We start from the raw sequence: 24368 nt of genomic DNA, 5'->3' as shown, positions 1-24368 counted from the left end.
AATGTTGTCAAATTATAGAGTTAGGGCTTTGAAAAATCCTCAGAAAGACAACTGAGTTCATAATTTGAATGAACACAGCTGCAGGCTCTCTTGCTGTTTTCTAGAGGAAGTATTGTTTTCAGAAGCCATTCCAATTCTTTCTACTGGAGCCTTCGTTCTGGGAAGATCTTTTAGTTTCTCATAGGACGGAAAAATGCATCTTTGTTCTGTTTGTCTATATTATTTCTAACCGCGTGTGTGTGTGTAAGCCAGACACGTCATTTCATTCGGCAGGTCTGCTCCCTCAGTCTGATTTTGTGTGGATGCTGTCCCTGTTAATTTTGCTGATGCTATGAGATGTTCTTGAGCTGTAGGGACCTGAAAATAGTAAAGATGAAAAAAAAAAAAAAAACCCCAGAGTATTAAGGAATCCAGGCCAAATTGCATATACTGTTTCATCAGTAAATATATCATTTATAGTTTTGAATCTAACAAATGTCCTCTAAACACATAAGCTCTGAGCTCTGAGACAACCGAGAAAATGGACAATCTCTTTCTACACTGTTTTTTAAGCTCCTAAATAGCAGGGATCTTTGTTTTGTTCACTCATCATTCCCAAGGGCTGGACCTGGACCTGGCTCATAGTAGGTGGTCAATAAATGTATTCCTGAATGAGTCCATTCTGCGCTAAAGACCATTAACTGCCCTTCTAGAAAGGTTACTTGCTCATGTAGCACTGTAGGAAGTAGCTACAGTGTTATAATTTCTGTAATAACTTTTATAGCAAATGCATTCTGACTTGTATTGACCCAGATTATTTCAAGATTTTTTGTATTTATTGGATGCATTATTTTAAAATGGCAGAAATTTATCTGTTCATTTAACTGATGTATAACTAAGATTTTTTAAAAAGTCAACAATAAATACAAAGACGTTTGTTTTCAGCAGACCCTTATTTCATACTCAGAAAATGAAAAATACTTAATGGAGAAAGGATTTGAAAAAGACTGTATTCTTCGGTACATTACTGTTGATTACATATGATTATGATTCTAATCATATATTATATGTAACTTTAAAAAAGCGTTTAATTTCTCAATCTGTATCTGAGAGGCTTGGGGAACTATAAATCCATTTATTCCTAACTTTGGGAGTGAATTTTCAACTGCAGTGTGTGGTGCTGAGCAGTGCTAAGCAGGGCACTATATTCCTCATAGACATTTGACTCTCAGAGGAACCAAAGGAGTCATCTTCATTAACTCTATTTCCCTCTTCCTTCCATACAGTCCACTTTATAGAGGAGAAAGCTGAAATCCAGAGATTCTAGATGAATGACCTAGGACAAATGCATGGCTATTAATGGTCTTCTGCTTGGTTGTGTCATATATTTTCTAGTTGCTTGTTACTTCATTATTGTCACAATGAGGTTTAAAGAAGAAAGCAGCAGCGGAAACAGATAATCACGTGACTATAAATTTGGACTGTATTATACTGAAGACAAATATTGATGCATTTTTGGCATTACTTTAATTAAATTACCTTAGTTTGATGAAATACAGTTTTGTAAGATGTAGATTTTCCCCTTTTAACTTCTGTGATCTAATTGTCTTTTTCCTGAGTTAAGATTGTAGTGACTAAAATATGGACTAAATTTTATTTCAAAATTGAACTTCTTGTAAAATGGTACTTTATACCATTTTCATTATTCCTTAAGATGGCTTTACCTTTTATATTTGAGATACATGTAGATTATGTCATAATTTTCCTGAATCCATTTTACTAACTGTATTAGTCTGGTTGGGCTGTCATAAGAAAATGCCACAGACTACATGGCTTGAATAATAGAATTCATGTTCTCAAAGTGCTGGAGGTAGGAAAGTCCAAGATCAGGGTCTGGCAATTTGCAGTTTCTGGTGAGGCCTCATTCTGGCCTGCAGACAGCCGCCTTCTCTCTGTGTCCTCACATGGCCTTCTCTCTGTGCACAAGCTGAAAGCATCTGTAAGCTGAATAATTCTAGTTTCCAACCTCCCTATGTTAGAATTCATTTAAAATTTTGAGAGACTATTCTACTTTCTCATTCCATCTTCTCCCTACCCTACTCTTCAAGTCAGGCATGTAAGAGATATTTAGTCTTCTTTCCCCAGGATCACTGGTTAAGATAATGTTCAGCTGGGCACAGCAGGAGTCTTAAAAGTTCCTTAAAGTTCTTAAGTTTGGTGTGCTGCAAATTTTCTTTAGGAATTGCAGATTGGATTTTTTTTTTAAAGCCTCTTGTTATTAGTGATCTTAAGGCTAGGAAGCCAAGCTGAGAACTCTGTATCAGATTTCAACTGTTTTACTTATAAGAATTCATTATTGGCCGGGTGCGGTGGCTCACGCCTATAATCCCAGCACTTTGGGAGGCCGAGGCAGGTGGATCACGAGGTGAAGAGATCGAGACCATCCTGGTCAACAAGGTGAAACCCTGTCTCTACTAAAAATACAAAAATTAGCTGGGCATGGTGGTGCGCGCCTGTAGTCCTAGCTACTCGGGAGGCTGAGGCAGGAGAATTGCTTGAACCCAGAAGGCGGAGGTTGCAGTGAGCCGAGATTGTGCCATTGCACTCCAGTCTGGGTAACAACAGCGAAACTCCATCTCAAAAAAAAAACAAAAAACCAATTCATTATTTCTTGAGGTCCCTAAAATATCCTGAGACTCCTGGGCCTCCCAGGAAGTGGCTTTTCTTACTCACCCGCAAGGCTGGGAACTCTGTAAGCCAGTTTTTCCAAAGAAGGTTTTTCAAGCATGGCTTTGTAAAGTCAGTCTTAGTTTCTTAGTTCCAGAACTTTTCTCAAAAGTGTTTAGTCATATTTGATTTAATGAGCATCATTTTCAAATGTGAGTTTAGTTGCAAAACCAATATTTCCACTTAATGTTCTAGTAAAAAGAAGGACAGATTCTTAATCTATGCAAATAACTTTATTCCCCTGAAAATGAGAATATGTATTAAGTTTCTGAACTGCGGAGGGCTCGAGAAGGGAGAATGTTTACAAGTGTTTCATTTCAGTATACAAAAGCAGAGTCTACTAAATTATGAGTTATAGATAGCTTTAAGAGGAAGGAAAAAGGCGTCCTTATATGTCCAGAAAATAGAACATTGAAACAATACGAACAGTATTCCAGTCAGAAACTACAATCATCTCTCATTAGCTTATTCAGCCTTTTTCCACTGGATGTGGGATTCGCAGTATTATGAACCCATTCACTACGTCTTAAGAGTCCTGGAAATTCTGACTTAGGCCATTGGTATGATCTGAAAGTTGTTTAAGCAATATCATTAGAAGCCTGTGCCCTAAAGTACCCAGCATAGTTATTTTCCATGAGGTTCCTATGCAGTCTTCATGCCTGTAGCTGATTGAAAAGGCTTTGAGGGTAGCATCAGACTAAAACAGCAACAAATAAATGTTTGTAAATAAAAACACTTAAAATAGTTGCAGTTAAGTTTTTACTGATGATTTTCAAAAAATAAAAGATCTGTTGAGAGTTTATTTTGAGAAAAATATAACTGACAAGGAGATCTGGTTTCTGTGACATGCAAAGCAAGATAATAAAGTCAATCAAAAAATTTTAGACAAAATGTAATGAACTGTAGTCAAAGGATGTAATAAATATGTCTGGTTTATTAAAACAGATGAGCATAAACTTTACAGATAAATGATTCTTGAAATACAGCAATAATCCTAGATACAATGTACCAATAATGTATCCAGAATATCAAGTGAAAAGATCTAACAAGTCTGGAGTAGTTCCTAAGCTTCTGTATATTAATGAAACTCCATCTCTGTAGTAAATTATGTGAATCCCCAGTTGAAAACCACTGGCCCAGAAGATGCTGATTTCAAATTTAAAAAGTGAAGTTGTAACTGAATTAACATTTTAAAATATAAGACTGATAACAGCTATACAGTGCAGAGCAGCATCGGGACTTTGATAAACAGAAGCTAATCATGACAGAGCATTGACAAATCTCTTTTGATTTGCTCATTGCTCCCATGCAATTTCATCAACAGTAAACAAACAAATGCAATTATTTCCAGTACCTTTTTGTTTTGTTTACTGTGAAAGAATAAGTTTTTGTCATCTTTCACAGGTGCTCGTAGAAATCTCAAAGAGAATTTCCAGCCCAAAAGTATCTCGAATTTTTTATTTTATTTTACATTTAGGATTTGAATTTATAAAGACATAAATCAGAAGTTTTCAGGAGATTTCGGCACTTAAGATAGGAATCAGATCATAGGTGCCTGAGAAATACTTTTGTATTTCAAAGTGACATCCAAACATTTGAAAATAAACTGAAGGTTACATGATTATAAAGCATTTGGCTCTTTCGTTCTTTTTTTAAGTTGCATTTTAGGTTTTGGGGAACATGTGCAGAACATGCAAGATAGTTGCATAGGTACACACGTGGCAGTGTGTTTTGCTGCCTTCCTCCCCTTCACCCACATTTGTCATTTCTCCCCATGCTATCCCTCCCCAGCTCCCCCCACCGCTGTCCCTCCCCTATTCCCCCCAATAGATCCTAGTGTGTAGTGCTCCCTTCCTTGTGTCCATGTGTTCTCATTGTTCATCACCCACCTATGAGTGAGAATATGCGGTATTTCATTTTCTGTTCTTGTGTCAGGTTGCTGAGAATGATGTTCTCCAGATTCATCCATGTTCCTACAAAGGACACGAACTCATCATTTTTGATTGCTGCATAATATTCCATGGTGTATATGTGCCACATTTTCCCAGTCCAGTCTATCATTGATGGGCATTTGGGTTGGTTCCAGGTCTTTGCTATTGTAAACAGTGCTGCAATGAACATTCGTGTGCATGTGTCCTTATAGTAGAACGATTTATAGTCCTTTGGATATATACCCAGTAATGGGATTGCTGGGTCAAATGGAATTTCTATTTCTAGGTCCTTGAGGAATCGCCACACTGTCTTCCACAATGGTTGAACTAATTTACACTCCTACCGACAGTGTAAAAGTGTTCCTATTTCTCCACATCCTCTCCAGCATCTGTTGTCTCCAGATTTTTTAATGATCGCCATTCTAACTGGTGTGAGGTGGTATCTCAATGTGGTTTTGATTTGCATTTCTCTAATGAGCCGTGATGATAAGCATTTTTTCATATGTTTGTTGGCCTCATGCATGTCTTCTTTTGTAAAGTGTCTGTTCATATCCTTTGCCCATTTTTGAATGAGCTTGTTTGTTTTTTTCTTGTAAATCTGTTTGAGTTCTTTGTAAATTCTGGATATCATCCCTTTGTCAGATGGGTACACTGCAAAAATTTTTTCCCATTCTGTTGGTTGCCGATTCACTCTAGTGACTGTTTCTTTTGCTGTGCAGAAGCTGTGGAGTTGGATTAGGTCCCATTTGTCTATTTTGGCTTTTGGTGTTTTGGTCATGAAGTCCTTGCCTACTCCTATGTCCTGAATGGTTTTGCCTAGATTTTCTTCTAGGTTTTTTATGGTGTCGGGTCTTATGTTAAAGTCTTTAATCCATCTGGAGTTGATTTTAGTGTATATGTGCCAGAAAGGGGTCCAGTTTCTGCTTTCTGCACATGGCTAGCCAGTTTTCCCAACACCATTTATTAAATAGGGAGTCCTTTCCCCATTGCTTGTTTTTGTCAGGTTTATCAAAGATTGTATGGTTGTAGATATGTTGTGTTGCCTCCAATGCCTCTGTTTTGTTCCATTGGTCTATATCTCTGTTTTGGTACCAGTACCATGCTGTTTTGATTACTGTAGCCTTGTAGTATAGTTAGAAGTCCAGTAGTGTGATGCCTCCTGCTTTGTTCTTTTTGCTTAGCATTGACTTGGCAATGCGGGCTCTCTTTTGGTTCCATATGAAGTTCAAGGTGGTTTTTTCCAGTTCTCTGAAGAAAGTCAATGGTAGCTTGATGGGGATGGCGTTGAGTCTGTAAATTACTTTGGGCAGTATAGCCATTTTCACGATATCGATTCTTCCTAACCATGAACATGGAATGTTTCTCCATCTGTTTGTGTCCTCTCTTATTTCGTTGAGCAGTGGTTTGTAGTTCTCCTTTAAGAGGTCCCTTACGTTCCTTGTAAGTTGTATCCCTAGGTATTTTATTCTTTTTGTAGCAATTGTGAATGGCAGTTCGTTCTTGATTTGGCTCTCTTTAAGTCTGTTATTGGTGTATAGGAATGCTTGTGATTTTTGCACATTGATTTTATATCCTGAGACTTTGCTGAAGTTGCTTATGAGTTTCAGGAGATTTGGGGCTGAGACAATGGGGTCTTCTAGATATATTATCATGTCATCTGCAAATAGAGACAGTTTGGCTTCCTCCTTTCCTATTTGAATACCCTTTATTTCTTTTTCTTGCCAGATTGCTCTGGCTAGAACTTCCAGTACTATAGTGAATAGGAGTGGTGAGAGAGGGCATCCTTGCCTAGTGCCAGATTTCAAAGGGAATGCTTCCAGTTTTTGCCCATTCAGTATGATATTGGCCGTTGGTTTGTTGTAGATAGCTTTTATTATTTTGAGATAGGTTCCATCAATAACGAGTTTATTGAGGGTTTTTAGCATAAAGGGCTGTTGAATTTTGTCAAAGGCCTTCTCTGCGTCAATTGAGATAATCATGTGGTTTTTGTTTTTGGTTCTGTTTATGTGGTGAATTACATTTATAGACTTGCATATGTTGAACCAGCCTTGCATCCCTGGGATGAATCCTACTTGATCATGGTGGATAAGCTTTTTGATGTGCTGTTGCAATCGGCTTGCCAATATTTTATTGAAGATTTTTGCATCTATGTTCATCATGGATATTTGCCTGAAGTTTTCTTTTCTTGTTGGATCGCTGCCAGGTTTTGGTATCAGGATGATATTGGTCTCATAAAATGATTTGGGAAAGATTCCCTCTTTTTGGATTATTTGGAATAGTTTCAGAAGGAATGGTACCAGCTCCTCTTTGTGTGTCTGGTAGAATTCGGCTGTGAACCCATCTGGACCTGGGCTTTTTTTGTGTTGTAGGCTCTTAATTGCTGCCTCAACTTCAGATCTTGTTATTGGTCTATTCATAGTTTCGGCTTTCTCCTGGTTTAGGCTTGGGAGGACACAAGTGTCCAGGAATTTATCCATTTCTTCTAGGTTTACTAGTTTATGTGCATAGAGTTGTTTGTAATATTCTCTGATGATGGTTTGAATTTCTGTGGGATCTGTGGTGATTTCCCCTGTATCGTTTTTTATTGCATTGATTTGGTCATTCTCTCTTTTCTTTTTTATCAGTCTGGCTAGTGGTCTGTCTATTTTGTTGATCTTTTCAAAAAACCAGCTCTTGGATTTATTGATTTTTTTTGAAGGGTTTTTCGTGTCTCTATCTCCTTCAGTTCTGCTCTGATCTTAATTATTTTTTGTCTTCTGCTGGGTTTTGAGTTTTTTTGATCTTGCTCCTCTAGCTCTTTCAATTTTGACAATAGGGTGTCAATTTTGGATCTCTCCACTCTTCTCATGTGCTCATGTGTTGCTATATATTTTCCTCTAGCGACTGCTTTAAATGTGTCTCAGAGATTCCGGTATGTTATGTCTTCATTCTCATTCGTTTCGAAGACCTTTTTTATTTCTGCCTTCATTTCATTGTTTATCCAATCAACATTCAAGAGCCAGTTGTTCAGTTTGTATGCGGTTCTGAGTTAGTTTCTGAATTCTGAGTTCTAACTTGATTGCACTGTGATCTGAGAGACTGTTTGTTATCATTTCCATTCTTTTGCATTTGCTGAGGAGTGATTTACTTCCACGTATGTGGTCAATTTTAGAGTAGGTGTGATGTGGTGCTGAGAAGAACGTATATTCTGTGGATTTGGGGTGGAGAGTTCTGTAAATGTCTATCAGTTTGCTTGTTCCAGGTCTGAGTTCAAGCCCTGGATATCCTTGTTATTTTTCTGTCTGGTTGATCTGTCTAATATTGACAGTGGAGTGTTAAAGTCTCCCACTATTATTGTGTGGGAGTCTAAGTCTTTTTGTAAGTCATTAAGAACTTGCCTTATATATCTGGGTGCTCCTGTATTGGTTCCATATATATTTAGGAGTTAGCTCTTGTTATATCGATCCTTTTACCATTATGTAATGTCCTTCTTTGTCTCTTTTGGTCTTTGTTGCTTTAAAGTCTATTTTATCAGAGACGAGAATTGCAACTCCTGCTTTTTTTTGCTCTCCATTTGCTTGGTAAATCTTCCTCCATCCCTTTATTTTGAGCCTTTGGGTATCCTTGCATGTGAGATGGGTTTCCTGGATACAGCACACTGATGGGTTTTGGCTTTTTATCCAATTTGCCAGTCTGTGTCTTTTGATTGGTGCATTTAGCCCATTTACATTTAGGGTTAATATTGTTATGTGTGAATTTGATACTGCCATTTTGATGCTAGCTGGCTGTTTTGCCCGTTAGTTGATGCAGATTCTTCATTTTGTTGATGCTCTTTAGCATTTGGTATGTTTTTGGAGTGGCTGGTACTGGTTGTTCCTTTCTATGTGTAGGTCCCCTTTCAGGAGCTCTTGTAAAGCAGGCCTGGTAGTGACAAAATCTGAGTACTTGCTTGTTTGCAAAGGATTTTATTTTTCCTTCACTTATGAAGCTCAGTTTGGCTGGATATGAAATTCTGGGTTGAAAGTTCTTTTCTTTAAGGATGTTAAATATTGGCCCCCACTCTCTTCTGGCTTGTAGGGTTTCTGCCGAGAGATCTGCTGTGAGTCTGATGGGCTTCCCTTTGTGGGTGACCCGACCTTTCTCTCTGGGTGCCCTTAGCATTTTCTCCTTCATTTCAACCCTGGTGAATCTGACGATTTTGTGCCTTGGGGTTGCTCTTCTTGCAGAATATCTTTGTGGTGTTCTCTGTATTTCCTGGACTTGAATATTGGCCTGTCTTGCTAGGTTGGGGAAATTTTTCCTGGATAATATTCTAAAGAGTATTTCCCAGGTTGGATTCATTCTCTTTGTCACATTCAGGTACACCTATCAAATGTAGATTAGGTCTATTCACATAGTCCCACATTTCTTGGAGACTTTGTTCATTCCTTTTTGTGCTTTTTTCTCTAATTTTGGCTTCTCGTTTTATTTCATTGAGTTGATGTTTGACTTCTGATATCCTTTCTTCTGCTAGGTCAATTCGACTCTTGAAACTTGTGCATGCTTCGCAAAGTTCTTGTGTTGTGTTTTTCAGCTCTTTCAATTCACTCATATTCCTCTCTAAGTTGTCCATTCTTGTTATCATTTCCTCAAATCTTTTTTCAAGGTTCTTAGTTTCTTTGCATTGATTTAGAACATGTTTTTTTAGCTCATGGAAGTTTCTCATTACCCACCTTCTGAAGTCTGATTCTGTCATTTCATCACTCTCATTCTCCGTCCAGCTTTGTTCTCTTGGTGATGAGGAGTTTTGGTCCTTTGTAGGAGGCGAGGTGTTCTGGTTTCGGGTGTTTTCTTGCTTTTTGCACTGGTTTCTTCTCGTCTTTATGGATTTATCCACCTGTCGTCTGAGTAGTTGCTGATTTTCTGACTGGGTCTCTGAGTGGACGTCCAGATTGTTGATGATGAAGTATTTCTGTTCCTTAGTTTTCCTTCTACCAGTTTGGCCCCACTGCTGTAGGACTGCTGAGGTCCACTCCAGGCCCTGCTTGCCTGGGGAACTCCTGTAGCAGCTGCGGAACTGTGAGGGTTGCTACTAGATTCTTCTGCTATCTTCGTTCCTGAATGATGCCCGCCCAATGGCAGTCTGATCAGTCCTTTGTGAGGTGAATCTTTGGATATACGGGGGTCAGGGAGCTGCTTGAGGAGACAGTCTGTATTTTATAGGAGCTCTAGTGCTGAGCTGTGAGCTCCGTTGTTCATTCAGGGCTGCTAGGTAGGTACGTTTAAGTCTGCTGCAGCAGAACTCATAAAGCGCCCCCCCCCCCTTTTTTTTCCCTCAGGTGCTCTGTCCCAGGGAGTTAGGTCTTTATTTATGAGTATCTGTTGCACTTTCCTGCCCAGCAAGGAGGCAGTCTAGTCACTTCTTGTCTGTAGTGGCTATGCTGAGCTGCAGTGGGCTCTGCCCTGCTGCTGTGTGTATTTCCCTGTAGTCCTGTTTATATGGGTGTGGTTAGAACTGCAGTGGCAATGGCAGCTCGCCTCTGTAGTGGTGGACTCTCTCTGTTATGGCGGGTCGCCTCGGCAACAGTAGGCTGCCTCAGCAATGGCAGAGTACCTCAGTAGCCTTGGTAGTGGTGGACGCTCCTCCCCCACCGAGCTGCACTGTCCTGAGTTCAGCTGTGCTTGCTGTGAAACTCTCAACCCTGAGGGTTTCAAATTGCTGTTTTGTTTGTTTTTGTAGGGGTGGGACCTACGGAGCCTGATCACATGGCTGCCTGCCTCAGAGCCCCCATTTTTTTCTTTTAAGTTCAACGGTTGACTCTCTCCCAGGTATTCCAGTAGCCTGCTGCAAGGGCGCTGGGATTTGTGTGATTTCCTGTGCAGTGACCCACTGCACTGGCTCAAACCACGTTGCTGCCCAGGAATCTCCTGGGCTGGCTTTCTGTTTAAGTCCCATTTAATCAGATGAATGTGCTAATCTGCGTTCCAAAATCTCCAGTTGCTGGTTTAACAGGGCAGCCAAACCAGTGTATTTTGTATGGAGTGCTGCTGCGCTGCGGCCCTGGCCCAAACAGCCGCGCCAGCCCAAAGTGCCATGCTGGCGGCCCATGGAGCTCCTACTCCTGGTCTGTGGGCAATAAAGATCCATATGGAAATGCAGCGTGCACTCACCCTCTGCGATTTCACTGGGAGCTGCAATCCTGAGTTGGTCCTACAGCGCCATCTTCCACTCATCCTCCACCTCTAAGTTTTTATGTGAACATATGTTTCATTCTCTGAGGTAAATCTTCAGAAGAGCTATAGCTGTTTCATGTTTAATTTTTAAAGCGTTTTTTCCAGGATAACTGTCACATTTTATTTTTCTGCACACAATGTATAATTGATCTAGTTTCTCTGTATCCTCATCAACATTTGGTGATGTCATTATTAAAAAAATTTTTAGCCATTCTGATAGGTGTGTAGTAATATCTCATTGTGATTTTAATCCCGTTTCTCTAATGGCCAATGATGTTGAATATCTTCTCATGTGCTTATTTGCCATTCGAGTATTCTATTCATTAAAATGTCCCTTCATATCTTTTGCCTATTTTCTAATTAGATTTTTTTAATGTTCAGTTCTAAGAATTAATTCTATATTCCACATAGTAGTCCTTAATTGATTATTCATTTGCAAATATTTTCTCTCAGGCTATAGTTTTTATTTTTCAGCCTCTTAACGGGATCTTTCTTGGAGCAAATATTTCTGATTTTGATGAAGTTTAATTTTTCAATTTCTTAAATGGATTCTGCTTTGGGTGTCAGTATAAGAACTCTTTGCCCAGCCTTGAATCCTGAAGATTTACTCCTATTTTTTTTTAATGTTTTATGGTTTTACATTATACTATTTTGAGTTAATTTTTGCATAAGTTTGAGAATCAAGTCAAAGTTTATTGCTTTGCTCCAGCAACATTTGTTGAAAATTCTTTTTCCTCTATTGAATTGCTTTCTTAAAAATCAGTTGGGCCTAATATATAGGTTGATTACTGAATTCTCTGTCCTGTTCCATTGATGTTTATGTCTGGTTCTTCACTAGTTCTACACAGTATTGATTACTCTGGTTATATATTAGTTCTTGAAATTGAATGGATGGATTTCTCCCAGTTTATTATTATTTTAGGATTCTTTAGGATTGTTTTAAGTATGCTAGTTCCTTTGCCTATTTGTGTGAATCTTAGAATAACCTGTCTATATCTTTTAAAAAAATCTTGCTAGAATTTTGATAGGAATTATGTTAAAGCTGTTTATCAACTTGGGGAAGAGTTGTCAGCTTTCATTATGTTGGATTTTTCATTCCAGGAACAGTATGTCTTTTTATATGTTTAGATTATTTAATTTTTTTTTTGGAGCTTCAGCAGTCAGATTTATGTTTTGCCTGATTTGCACCTAAATACTTAAGGTTTTTTTTTTAGAGTGGCTCTGTAATAGTAACTGTGAGTTCTTTTGTTCATCATTACATGTATGTGAGATATATATATATATATGGCAGTGCAGTTAATTTTTGTATGTCTATCTTGTATCCTGTGACTTTGCTGGACTCATTCTAGGAGTTTGTTGTTGCTATTTATTGTTGATTCCTTGGGATTTTCTACATAAGCAGTCATGTCATTTGCAGATAAAGGTTTTTATGTCTTTCATTCTGATGTATATGCCTTTTATTTCCTTTATTTTTCTAATTGTGATGGCTGTAACTTCTGGCACTATGATGAATAAGAATAGTAGAAAACATTCAAGAAACTAGTAATAGAGGGAAACTACCTCAACATAATAAAGGCCATGTATGAAAAGTCTGAAGCTAACATTATAGACATTGGTGAAAGTCTGAAAAATTTTCCTCTAAGATCAGGGTCATGATAAGGACGTCTGCTTTTGCCGCTGCTGTTCAACACATTACTGGAAATCCTAGCCAGAACAATTAGGCAAGAAAAAGAGGTAAAAAACATCAAAATTGGAAAGAAGTAAAATTACCTGTGTTTACATATGACACAATTTTATGTATAGAAAACCCTAAAGAGTACATGCAAAACAAACAAAAAACCAAACTAAATGAATTCAGCAAAGTTTCAAGTTATAAAATCAACACACACACAAACCCGTTATGTTTCTATATACTAATAATGAACATCCAAAAAGGATATTGAGAAAATAGTCCTATTTAAAAATGTCATCAAAATGCATAAAATATTTAGGAATAAGCCTAACTAAGGTGGTAAAGACTTATACACAGAAAACTACAATATATTGATGAAAGAAATTTGACACAAAATAAATGGGAAGACATCCTATGTTTATTGGAAAACTTAATATTGTTAAGATGACAGTACTGTCCAAATCAATCTGTATATTCATTATAATCCAGATCAAAATCTCAGTCACTTTGATTTTACAGAAATAGAAAAATCTGTGCTGTAATTTTTATGGAATCCCAAGTGATCCTGAATAGCCAGAATGATCTTGAACAAAAAGAAGAAAGTGATGATTTGATGCTTCCCGACTTCAACCTTATTACAGAGCTACAGTAAGCAAATTAGTGTCATAGTGGCATAAGATAGACATAGAAACCAATGGAATAGAATACAAAGCCCCAGAAATAAAGCCTCACATATTTGGCCAAATGATTTCCCACAATGGTGCCAAGACTAGTCAGTTAGGAAAGGACAGTCTTTTCAACAAATGATATTGGTAGGGGATGGCAGGGGTCTGGATCAATTAAGATGCAAAAGAATACAGTTGGACTCTTACTTTACACCATGTTGAAAGATTAACTGAAAATAGATCTACAACTTAAAGCTGTGCAGTTCCCAAAAGAAAACAGGGAAAGAAACTTCTTGATGTTGGATTTGGCAAAAATTTCTTAGATGTGACACCAAAAGCAAAGGCAACAGAAGTAAAAATAGAGAAATTAGATTACATCAAAATTTAAAACATCTGGGCATCAAAGGTTACAGTGGACAGAGTGGAAAGGCAACTTTTAGGGAATGGGAGACAATATTTACAAATCATATATCTAATAAAGGGATAATATCCATAATATATAAAGAACTCCTACATCTTAACAGCAACAGATAATCTGATTCTGAAATGTTGGAATAGACACTTATCCAAAGAAGATATACAAATGACTGGCAGACATATGAAAAGATGGTCAACATCACTGATCATTAGGGAAATGCAAATCAAAACCACAGTGAGATAGCACTTTACAACCATCAGGATGGCTGTTATATATATGTTTAAAACATGTTGATGAAGATCTGAACAAATTGGAACCCTGTTTGTGTGCTGCTAATAGGAAGATAAAATAGCGCAACCTCAGTGGAAAACAGTATGGCAGTTCCTCAGAAAATAAAAGATAATTATTACTGTATGACCCAGCAATTCCACTTCTGGGTATATATCCAAAAGAATTGAAAGCCACATCTCAAAGACATATTTGTATACCTGTGTTCGTAACAGCATTATTTACACTACCAAAGGGTGGAAGCAATTCAAGTGTCCATCAAAGCATGAATGGATAAATAAAATATGGTACATTTATTGCCTATAGTTTATTTGTCTTAAAAAGAAAAGGATTCTGGCCGGGCTTGGTGGCTCATGCTTGTTATCCCTAGCACTATGGGAGGCCAAGGTGGGAGGATTGCCTGAGGTCAGGAGTTTGAGACCAGCCTTGCCAACATGGTGAAACCCTGTCTCCACCAAAAAATCAAAATTAGCTGGATGTGGTAGTGCATGTGTGTAAACCCAGCTACTTGGGAGGCTGAGTCAAGAGAATTGCTTGAACTTGGAAGGCAGAGGTTGCAGTGAGCTGAGATCACGCCACTGCACTCCAGCCTGGGTAACAGAGCGAGACTCCTTTAAAAAAAAGAAAAGAAAAAGATTCTGATATGTGCTACAGCACAGATGACCTTGAGGACATTATGCTAAGTGAAATGAGCTAATCACAAAAAGACATACTGTAATGATTCCACTTATATAAACTATCTAGGGTAGTCAGAATCATAGAAACAAAGTAAAAATTTTTTTAAAATGTTTTGGGAGTAGGAAGACATAGGGAGTTGTTTAATGAGTATAGAGTTTCAGTTTTTGCAAGATGAAAAAATTCTGTAGATTGTGCAACAGTGTAAATATACTTAATACTGAACTGTACACTTAAAATGGTTAAGATGGTGAATTTTGTATTATGCATATTTTATATGATGGTATATTTATATTGTGTATTTTACCACAATTTAAAATTTAAAAAGAAATGGTGAAAGCAGACATAATTGTTGTTGTAATTTTAGATAGTAAGCATTCAGTCTTTCACAATGAAGTATAAATGTTACCTGTTTTTTTTTGTTTTTTGTTGTTGTTTTTTTAGACAGAGTCTTGCTCTGTCACCTAACTGGAGTGCAGTGGTGCGATCTTGGCTCACTGAAACCTCTGTCTCCAGGGTTCAGGTGATTCCCCTGCCTCAGCCTCCTGAGTAGCTGGGACTACAGGCACGAGTCACCACACCTGGCTAATTTTTTTGTATTTTAGTAGAGACGGGGTTTCACCATGTTGGCCAGGGTGGTCTTGACCTCCTGACCTCGTGATTCACCTGTCTCTGCCTCCCAAAGTGCTGGAATGACAGACGTGAGCCACCATGCCCTGCCCCTGTAGTTTTTAAGTAGATGTTTGTATTAGTCTGCTCAGGCTGCCGTAACAAAATACCATAGGTTGGGTGGCTTAAATAACAGAAATTTAATTAATTTCTCACATTTTTGGACACAAGAAGTCCAAAATCACATTGCCAGAAAATTTGGTTTCTGGTACGCCTTCCTGTCTGACTTAAGTATGACTGCATTTTCTCTGTACCTTTCTTTAATCTTGTTATTTACAGCTATAAATACCCACCTAAGCACTATTTTAGTTGCATTATATAAGTGTGGTATTTTGTGACTTCAGATTTTGTTGTTTAATTTCCATATTTGTGAATTTGGTAATTTCTTTCTGCTGTTGATAAATAATATTTGACTCTAAAGTTTAACTCTCTTGTAGCCAGAATCTTATTTTATTTGATTTGAGTCCTTTTACATTTACTGATGTTTGTTCTGTGGTGTTTGTCTGCTCTGTAGTCTTTCCTGGAGAGTGTTCCGTATGCACTTGAGAAGAATATATATTCTGTTGTTGTTAGGTTGTGTATTCTATGGTTGTCTGTTAGGTCAAGTTGGTTTAGTGATGTTCAAGTCTTCTTTTACCTACCCTGGCTGTTCATTGTTGAAAGCAGGATTTTGAAGTCTGCAAGTATTGTTCATCTGTTTTTCACTCAGTTCTGTTCTTGCTTTATATATTTTGTGGTTTTCATATTAGGTGCTTATATATTTATAATTGTTAGCTTCATGATGGTTGACCTTATCATAGTAAAAGTCTCTCTTTATCTCTAACAAAATTTTCCTAAGTCTGTTTTGTCTGATATTAATATAATGACTACCGCTTTCTTATAGCAGTTGTTTTGTGTTGTGTATCTTTTTGCTTCTTTTACTTTAATCCTATTTATAATTTTGAATGTAACTGTGTCTCCTGAACTTAGAATACAACTGGATTTTGTTTTTTCTGCACATCCTGACAAACCCTTCCTTTTGATTTAATTGTTAATTCGTTTGCATTTCATGCTATTATTGATACAGTTTGATTTGTTTGCCATTTTACTTTTTGTTTTCTGTGTGTCTTGCCAATTTTGTTCCTGTGTTCTTTATTGCTTTTTTTTGCATTATTTTATATTGTAACATTTCAATTTCTTTAATGATTTTTAACAGTTATTTTTAATGCTATTTAAAAATTATTTAGTGGTTGTTTCAAGGTTTACAATATGTATATATTTTTCTAACAATTTTCTCAGATTCATATTGATTTAATTCCTGTAATACATAAAATGATTTCTCCTATGTACCTCTTTATTTTGCTAATAATTGTTCATACATATCTATGTACGTTGCAAACCCAACAGTACATTGTAGCAAGTATTAGTTTATATAGCTGTCTTTTAAAGACATAAAAGAAAGGAGGGCATTATATGTTTATAAAGTTTGTTTTTTTAAACTTAGCACTTCTCATTATCTTCATTTGTTTCAGTGGATTTGAATTTCCATGTGATGTCATTTCCTTATTGCAACCTATCATAGTAAAAGTCCCTCTTTATCTCTGGTAAAATTTTCTGAAATCTGTTTTGTCTGATATTAGTATCATGATGACAGCTTTGTACCCACCTGTCTCTTATTACTGTTACATATATTACTTTTGACTACTGTTGGGCAGTACATGCTTTCAACCCAAAGAACTTCCTTTAGTATTTCTTTTTTTTTTTTTGAGATGGAGTTTCACTCTTGTTACCCAGGCTGGAGTGCAATGGTGCGACCTCGGCTCACCGCAACCTCTGCCTCCTGGATTCAGGCAATTCTCCTGCCTCAGCCTCCTGAGTAGTATTTCTTTTAAGGTGCATCTGCTTGCAATGGATTCTCTGAGTTTCTGTTTATATATGAATGCCTTTTTCATCTTCATTTTTGAAGATAGTTTTGCTGATTATAATTATCTTCATTGATTTTTTTTTTTTTCCTTTCAGTTCTTAATGTCCTTCCATTGTCCCTGGCCTCCCTGGTTTCTGAGGATGAGTCAGCTGTTAATCTTTCTGTGGTTCCCATGTACCATGGAGTACATGATGAAACATTTCTTTCCTGCTGCCTGCCCTCCTCTCCCCTCCCCTCCCTTGCCTTCCCCTCCACTTCCTCCAAATTAAGAGGTAAGAAAGCATGTGAGCTGGGCGCGGTGGCTCAAGCCTGTAATCCCAGCACTTTGGGAGGCTGAGGCAGGTGGATCACGAGGTCAAGAGATCGAGACCATCCTGTTCAACATGGTGAAAAAAAATTAGCTGGGCACGGTGGCGCGTGCCTGTAATCCCAGCTACTCAGGAGACTGAGGCAGGAGAATTGCCTGAACCCAGGAGGCGGAGGTTGCGGTGAACCAAGGTTGCGCCATTGCACTCCAGCCTGGGTAACAAGAGCAAAACTCCATCTCAAAAAAAAAAAAAAATCTTTATACCAACTGTGGAGTTTTGAATGGGTCCTCACAAAAGCAACAGATCAGAAGGGATTTATACATAAACAGATGCAGGAATCCAACTGTCTTCTATTAAATAAAAGATTTACAAAAATATACAAGAGTACCACTTTGCTCACTAATTTTTTTGACTGAGAAAATAGTTAACTTCATCGAAATGTTATTTATATTAACTGGGTTTATTGCTAATGCTAAATGAATGAAGAGATATGTTTTTAAAATTTGTAATTTTAATTTCTAATATGGTAAATATCAATAGATGAAACCCTACATAATCACCTTAATCTTTTTTTTGAGATGCAGTTTTGCTTTTGTTACCCAGGCTATAGTGCAATGGCGTGATCTCAGCTCTCTGCAACCTCCTCCTCCCAGGTTTGAGCAATTCTCCTGCCTCAGCCTCCTGAGTAGCTGGGATTACAGGCATGTGCTGCCACGCTCAGCTAATTTTTGTATTTTTAGTAGAGATGGGGTTTTACCACATTGGCCAGGCTGGTCTCGAACTGCTGATCTCAGGTGATCCATCCACTTAGGCCTCCCAAAATGCTGGGATTACAGGTGTGAGTCCCCATACCTGACCCTTAATCCTTTTATTTATTTATTTTTTTATAGTATAAAGGGGTCCTGAGCCCAAAATGTTTGACTTCTGGTAACTTTTCTCTTTATGGTCCCAAAGTAAACTGGTATTACATCTGTTTTCCAGGCTGGATGAGGGAGGAGGAATTCTGGAGAAATGGGCCATGGCTATATCAGGAAAGCAAAATGTTTTCCCAGAAAACCTTTAGTTAATTTCTTTCAAAAGAACTTTTTACATACTTAATATATTTCCTTAACTTCAAAGCAATGTGGGAAAGTGAGAACTTTTAGCTGTGTTTGTTGCTGCTCAGGGTGAAGTCAGGGTTCTTTTGGTGGGGACAAAGGGAGATGGGTATTGAGTATGCAGTTAGCAATGTTCATTGCCCACATATTTTGTTTGTTTGTTTTTTTAATGACTGGTCCTGGTCAGTTACAGGAAAACCCCACATGATGAAGTCCTATTTTTTGACTGTTTTATATAGAATCTCAAAAACTTGCTTAGGCATCTTACCTCATTGTCTTCTTAATAATTTTTGGCTTCTACTTTCCAGGGTGTGTTTGGTCTAAGTGAGTTCTATGCCTTGGCTCTACCCTCAAGGTACATTCTGTTGGAGCCACATGTGGACTTGCAAAACATCATTGACAGTGCTGATTAAATTGTACAATGTCTCTTCTTCTACAGCAGAGCTTCTCTTTACCTTTGTGATTTGGTAACTTCTTACATTAAGAAAACTATTGAATCATACTCTCAGACTCAGTCTTTCCCAATCTGTATCAATGTGTTTCTGATTGATTTATTTTTATTAACTCAATTGTGGGTTCACAGCCATCTTTTACATAGAAATTTACTTTTAAAATAGTCATTATTTGCTTTTTAAAAAAGGAGTCATGACAGTAGTATGCCTGTAGTCTTAGCTGTTTGGGAGGCTGAAGTGGGAGGATCACTTGAGCCCAGGAATTAGAGACTGTAGTATGATATGATGTTACCTGTGAATAGCCACTGCCCTCCAGCCTGGGCAACATGACAAAACCTTGTTTTCAAACAAGCAAACAAAACTTACAGCCTTTATTGATTTTTCTGGTTCAGGATTTGGAATGAAAACTTACACCACAAACTGTGGTCTGGGGACAGCAGCATGGGAGTCACCTGGGAGCTTATTGGAAATGCAGAATTCTCAATCCACCCTAGAGCTAAGAAACCACAATCTACATTTTAGCAAGATCCCTAAATGATTAAGTGCCCAGAGTTGGAGAAGCACTGGCTAAAGGAGAAAACAAATGAAAAGAAGGCATGAAGCTGTGTTCTGAGAAGCTCTCGTGTTTAATGTAGATGAAAAGAGCCCACCAGAGAGATGGGGAGATGAAAGCCAGGAAAGTATGTGACATCTCTTAGTACCTTCTCTGAGGAAGGAAGGAACGATGCAGTGAGGCTTCCATCTGTCCTGGGGTCACAATATGGTGGTACCCAGTAAGCAGTGACTGAAAGTGTTGAAGAGCTGTAAATAATTTACCAAGATTTTTATTACTTGGGCATTGAAGCTTAGTTTGGGCTTGAACTGGAACTTTTTTCTCTTTGGTATGCCTAATTCCAGTTCTCTTTAAATTGATGCTTGGCAAACTTTCTCATTCAGAACCAAGATAGCATTCTGACTATAGGGCAGAGTGATGTCACCCTTCCACCTTGATATACTTTATATATATGCTTTTAAAAAAAATGTCATTCTTAAGCTTTTCCCTAGTTTGTAAATTTCTCACTAAAACAGTGTTTCAGAGCAGTTCAACGGTAATACATGTTGAGAGTCGCTAATCCAAAAACCTGAAATCCAGCACTTCAAAATCTGGAACTTTGGAATGCCAGTGTGACACTCAAAGGAAATGCTCATTGTCCCCTTTCAAATTTTAAATTCTCAGATTTGGGATGCTTGACCAGCAAATATAATGCAAATATTCCAAAGAACTCAGAAATATGAAGCACTTCTGGTCCGAAGCATTTCAAATAAGAGAGTCTCTATATTATCATTGGCACATGGTTAGGAGTTGGATTTTTGTCCATATTCTGTGCTTGACAACAGTTGTTTCCACATAGTAGTTGCATGGTAAATAAGTGTGGAAAGAATGCCTGATTTGAATGAGTCCTGGGATTTACTTTCTGGAAGATATCTCTGTTGTTGTCCTGAACTTTATATTTTTCTGTTAAGTCCAAATAAATGGTCATTTAAATAGCATTGTTTATTGGGGGAAAATAAAAGATGGTTTGCTAGAAGTAAATTGTTAACGTTCTACCAGATAGTGGAGAAGCAACCCTAAATATTGGTGGTTGCAGGCTTTAAAACACTTGGTGCGGTGGCTCAAGCCTGTAATCCCAGCACTTTGGGAGGCCAAGGCTGGTGGATCATGAGGTCAAGAGATCGAGACCATCCTGGTCAACATGGTGAAACCCTGTCTCTACTAAAAATACAAAAAATTAGCTGGGCATGGTGGCACGTGCCTGTAATCCCAGCTACTCAGGAGGCCGAGGCAGGAGAATTGCCTGAATTCAGGAGGCGGAGGTTGCGGTGAGCTGAGATCGCGCCATTGCACTCCAGCCTGGGTAACAAGAGTGAAACTCTGTCTCAAAAAAAAAAAAACAAAAAACACTTGTGTTTTCTGGGGCTTGTTATTTGTTTGGTTTTACCAATGTAAAATATGAATTGTTTTAATAAGAAAACAAAATGAAAGCTTGCATTGTCAAATTTATGTATTAAAGGGTAAGGAACAACGTTACCTCTCAATTTGGGTTTATAACATTAGCTTAGCAGGTAGGTCTCCCTCCCCAGTATCCATTCTCTGTGGAATAATTAATGTCAAAAAGATCTGAGGATATGATTTATTGCTTCTCTTAGTACTTGTGAACTTCTCTGTAGATTTCCAGATGGTGTCAAACTAGCCATTCCTTGTGAAAGAGTAATTATGTGGCAGTGATCATAATTAGCTTTCTATATAGATAATCCAAGGCCTCTGTTATCTTTGTTTTAATTTAGTAGACTCTACTAAAATTTAGTAGTAAGTCACCAGTAGCTTGGCCTTAAAATTGGAACTCACAGCAGTTTAACCCATAAATACATTCCTGTGTTTAACCCATAAATACATTCCTGACTAATGAACAAAACTCAGATGGTTATAGATTACTTATTCTCTGGACAGAGGACTTCCATTCCCAGTGAATGAATGTGTGAATAACATGATTGAATGAAATTGCTAGTTAAACTTGGTCTTTTAGAAACATTCTTTGGTGACATTCTCCCAACACTTTGAGCATACTTTAAAATTTACTAATTGACTGTCTTAAGATGAAGAAACAGTCAGGTATGGTGATTCATGCCTGTAATTCCATTCCTTTGAGAAACTCAGATGGGAGAATTACTTGAGGCTAGGAGTTCAAGACCAGCCCGGGCAGCATAGCAAGACCCTGTCTCTACAAAAAATGCTTAGTCAGACATGGTGGCACATGCCTGTATTCCTGCTACTCTGGAGGCTGAGGTGGGAGGATCACTTGAGCACAAGAGGTTGAGGGTGCAGTAAGCCACGGTTGTGCCACTGCAGTGAGTCATGATTGTGCCACTGCACTCCAGTCTGGGTGACAGTGAGCCCTCTCGCCACAAAAAATATTTAGTTGGACATGGTGACATGTGTCTGTAGTCCCAGCTCCTCTGGAGGCTGAGGCAGGAGTGTCACTTGAGCCCAAAAGGTCAAGGCTGCAATGAGCCATGATTATGCCACTGCATTCCAGCCTGGGCGACAGAGCAAGGAGATACAAGTAAGATCATCTCTTCCTTAGGCCATATATATATATATATATATTTTTTTTTTTTCTTACTCATTTGGGTTTAGAGCAAGAATAAGTGGATCCAGGAAAATGACTGTATTTTTAAAAATCAGATTTATGTTTGGAATGTTCACTTTTTTTTTTTTTTAAAGAATGTCACAGCATGGAAGATGATCGTAGTTGTTTGGTAGGGTTGCCATAACAAAGTGCCATACACATATACGCATAAACACAAAGTTTATGACTTATACAAGAAATTTATTTTCTCACAGTCTGGAGTTTGGAAGTCCAAGATCAGGGTGGCAGCAGGGCTGCTTTCTCCTTGACTTCTAGAAGGTCGTCTTCTCCCTCTGTGTTTACATTGTCTTTCATCTGTGTGTGTCTGTATCATCATCTCTTACAAGGACACCACCCTATTGGATTAGAGTTTACCCTAATGACCTCATGTAAACTTAATTACATCTCTAAAGACCCTATTCCAAATAGTTATATTTTGAGGAGCAGGTAGTTTAGGACATTAACAACTAAATTTTTACAGAAGGAGGAGAATATACAGTTTAACTCATAACAGTTGTGTGTCAGGGAGGTCAACGTAAAGGCAAAAAGGCCAGGTGGGACCTCATGCTTCAAGAATTCTAGTTGAGAAATGAGAATTTAAACCAAAGCATTGACAATAAAAATGAAAATGAGTTGTGATTAAGAGGCATTAAGGAGCAAGAATTTGATACAAGACTATGTGACTGAAAGTGGAGGGGCACCAGAGGAAGGCGGGCTGGCTTGACTCCCAGATTTCCCTGTCCAGGAGGAGAAACTGGCTTGAAGGAGGAAACTGGCTTGAAACTGGCTGTGTGATGTCCCTGTTGAATATTCAGCACTTTGTTAGCCAGACACCCCAGGGCTGGTCAGCTGTTCTACTTTTCTTTGCTTTTTCGCAGTGGCTCTTCATAATGTGGACTATATCACGTACAACTGAGCATGTAGCCTCTTCACTTGAAATGTGTCCTAAGATACTTATCACCATCTGAACTTCCACTGAAATGTGACTTAATACACTTATTACCATCTTATTTTGACAGTGAATTCTAAACTCTTCTTTTTTCCTGATAATAAAAAAATAAATATTTTAATTTAAATAAAAAGTTAAATCCTTAAGGAAAAGGGACTGTTGTTTTATTCATTTGCCCAAATCTCCAATATTTTCTGATTGGATACACACATCTAGTATATAGTAGGTTGTGCTTAGAAATTCTAGTTCAGGGAATAATTTGTCAGTAGGGTTGTTATGATCAGTTACTTGTTCTTTGCGTATTTTAATCAAAGATTCATATTTAAAACCTGTTTGATTTTCTTGCAGAATGAGAAGACTTTGGGACATTCCATGAGTCATTCGAGCAACATTTCTAAGGTAGAGCGCCATTGAAAAATGTTATTACCTTGAGGCTTTTGTGTTCTTGTGCCTTACATGTGTTCTTTTTTTTTTGAGGTGGAGTTTCGCTCTTGTTACCCAGGCTGGAGTGCAATGGCGCAATCTCGGCTCACTGCAACCTCCGCCTCCTGGATTCAGGCAATTCTCCTGCCTCAGCCTTCTGAGTAGCTGGGATTACAGACACGCGCCACCATGCCCAGCTAATTTTTTGTATTTTTAGTAGAGACAGGGTTTCACCATGTTGACCAGGATGGTCTCTATCTCTTGACCTCGTGATCCACCCGCCTCGGCCTCCCAAAGTGCTGGGATTACAGGCATGAGCCACCGCGCCCGGCTTTACATGTGTTTATACTCTTTTTCTGAATAGACATTAAAGTTCTTGGTACACTTCTGTAATCTGTTCTGGGACCAGGACAGGTGTGTGGCAGTTATGTTTTTCTAGAAGGGCTATTTTGAGTGTGTGTTGTGGGAAGTGATTTCTAGGAAAAAACTCCGTTTTTTCCAGAAAACCATATACTTTAAGGCAGAAGAAATCTCAAGCACAAGAGAGTCTCTTGCCACAATTAGGAATGTATTGGACTGAAAGTAACAAAAAGCTAACTATGGTGACTTAGATAATTATGGATTTATATGGTATGACAAGGTTTCTGGAGGTAAGTGGTCTAGGGCTGAGTTGCTCACAGATGTTGCCAGGGACCCAGGCAGGCTCTTTTCTATCCGTGCTTCCTCCTACTTGCACATGGTCTCACAATGAGAGCTGGATCTTCAGGCGCTGTGGTTGTGGCCTTTGCGGGAATTAGAGGAATGATCAGGGATTAAGGGTCTCTTAGCTGAGAGTCACCATTTTCAGCAGGAA

The 24368-nt window shown here is 38.2% G+C and overlaps 1 protein-coding gene across 14 annotated transcripts in view; it reads left to right on the top strand.

Annotated features, from left to right (window-relative positions):
* MARCHF8 (membrane associated ring-CH-type finger 8) overlaps positions 1 to 24368 on the top strand; it is a 137156-nt gene that overhangs the window by 85431 nt on the left and 27357 nt on the right. For 10 of the 14 annotated variants that reach the window (XM_035267610.2, XM_035267602.3, XM_078345298.1 and 7 more), the window contains one exon: positions 23441 to 23491. The exons of the other annotated variants lie outside the window; for them this stretch is intronic. In XM_035267610.2, the coding sequence (XP_035123501.1) occupies positions 23441 to 23491 (51 nt within the window). The remainder of the gene's footprint in view (positions 1 to 23440; positions 23492 to 24368) is intronic. 14 annotated transcript variants of the gene reach the window in all.

Source organism: Callithrix jacchus, chromosome 12 (genome assembly GCF_049354715.1).
Source record: "Callithrix jacchus isolate 240 chromosome 12, calJac240_pri, whole genome shotgun sequence".
Lineage (NCBI taxonomy): Eukaryota > Metazoa > Chordata > Mammalia > Primates > Cebidae > Callithrix > Callithrix jacchus.
Note: the sequence above shows the minus strand (reverse complement) of the source record. Positions and strands in the feature narration are given on the sequence as shown.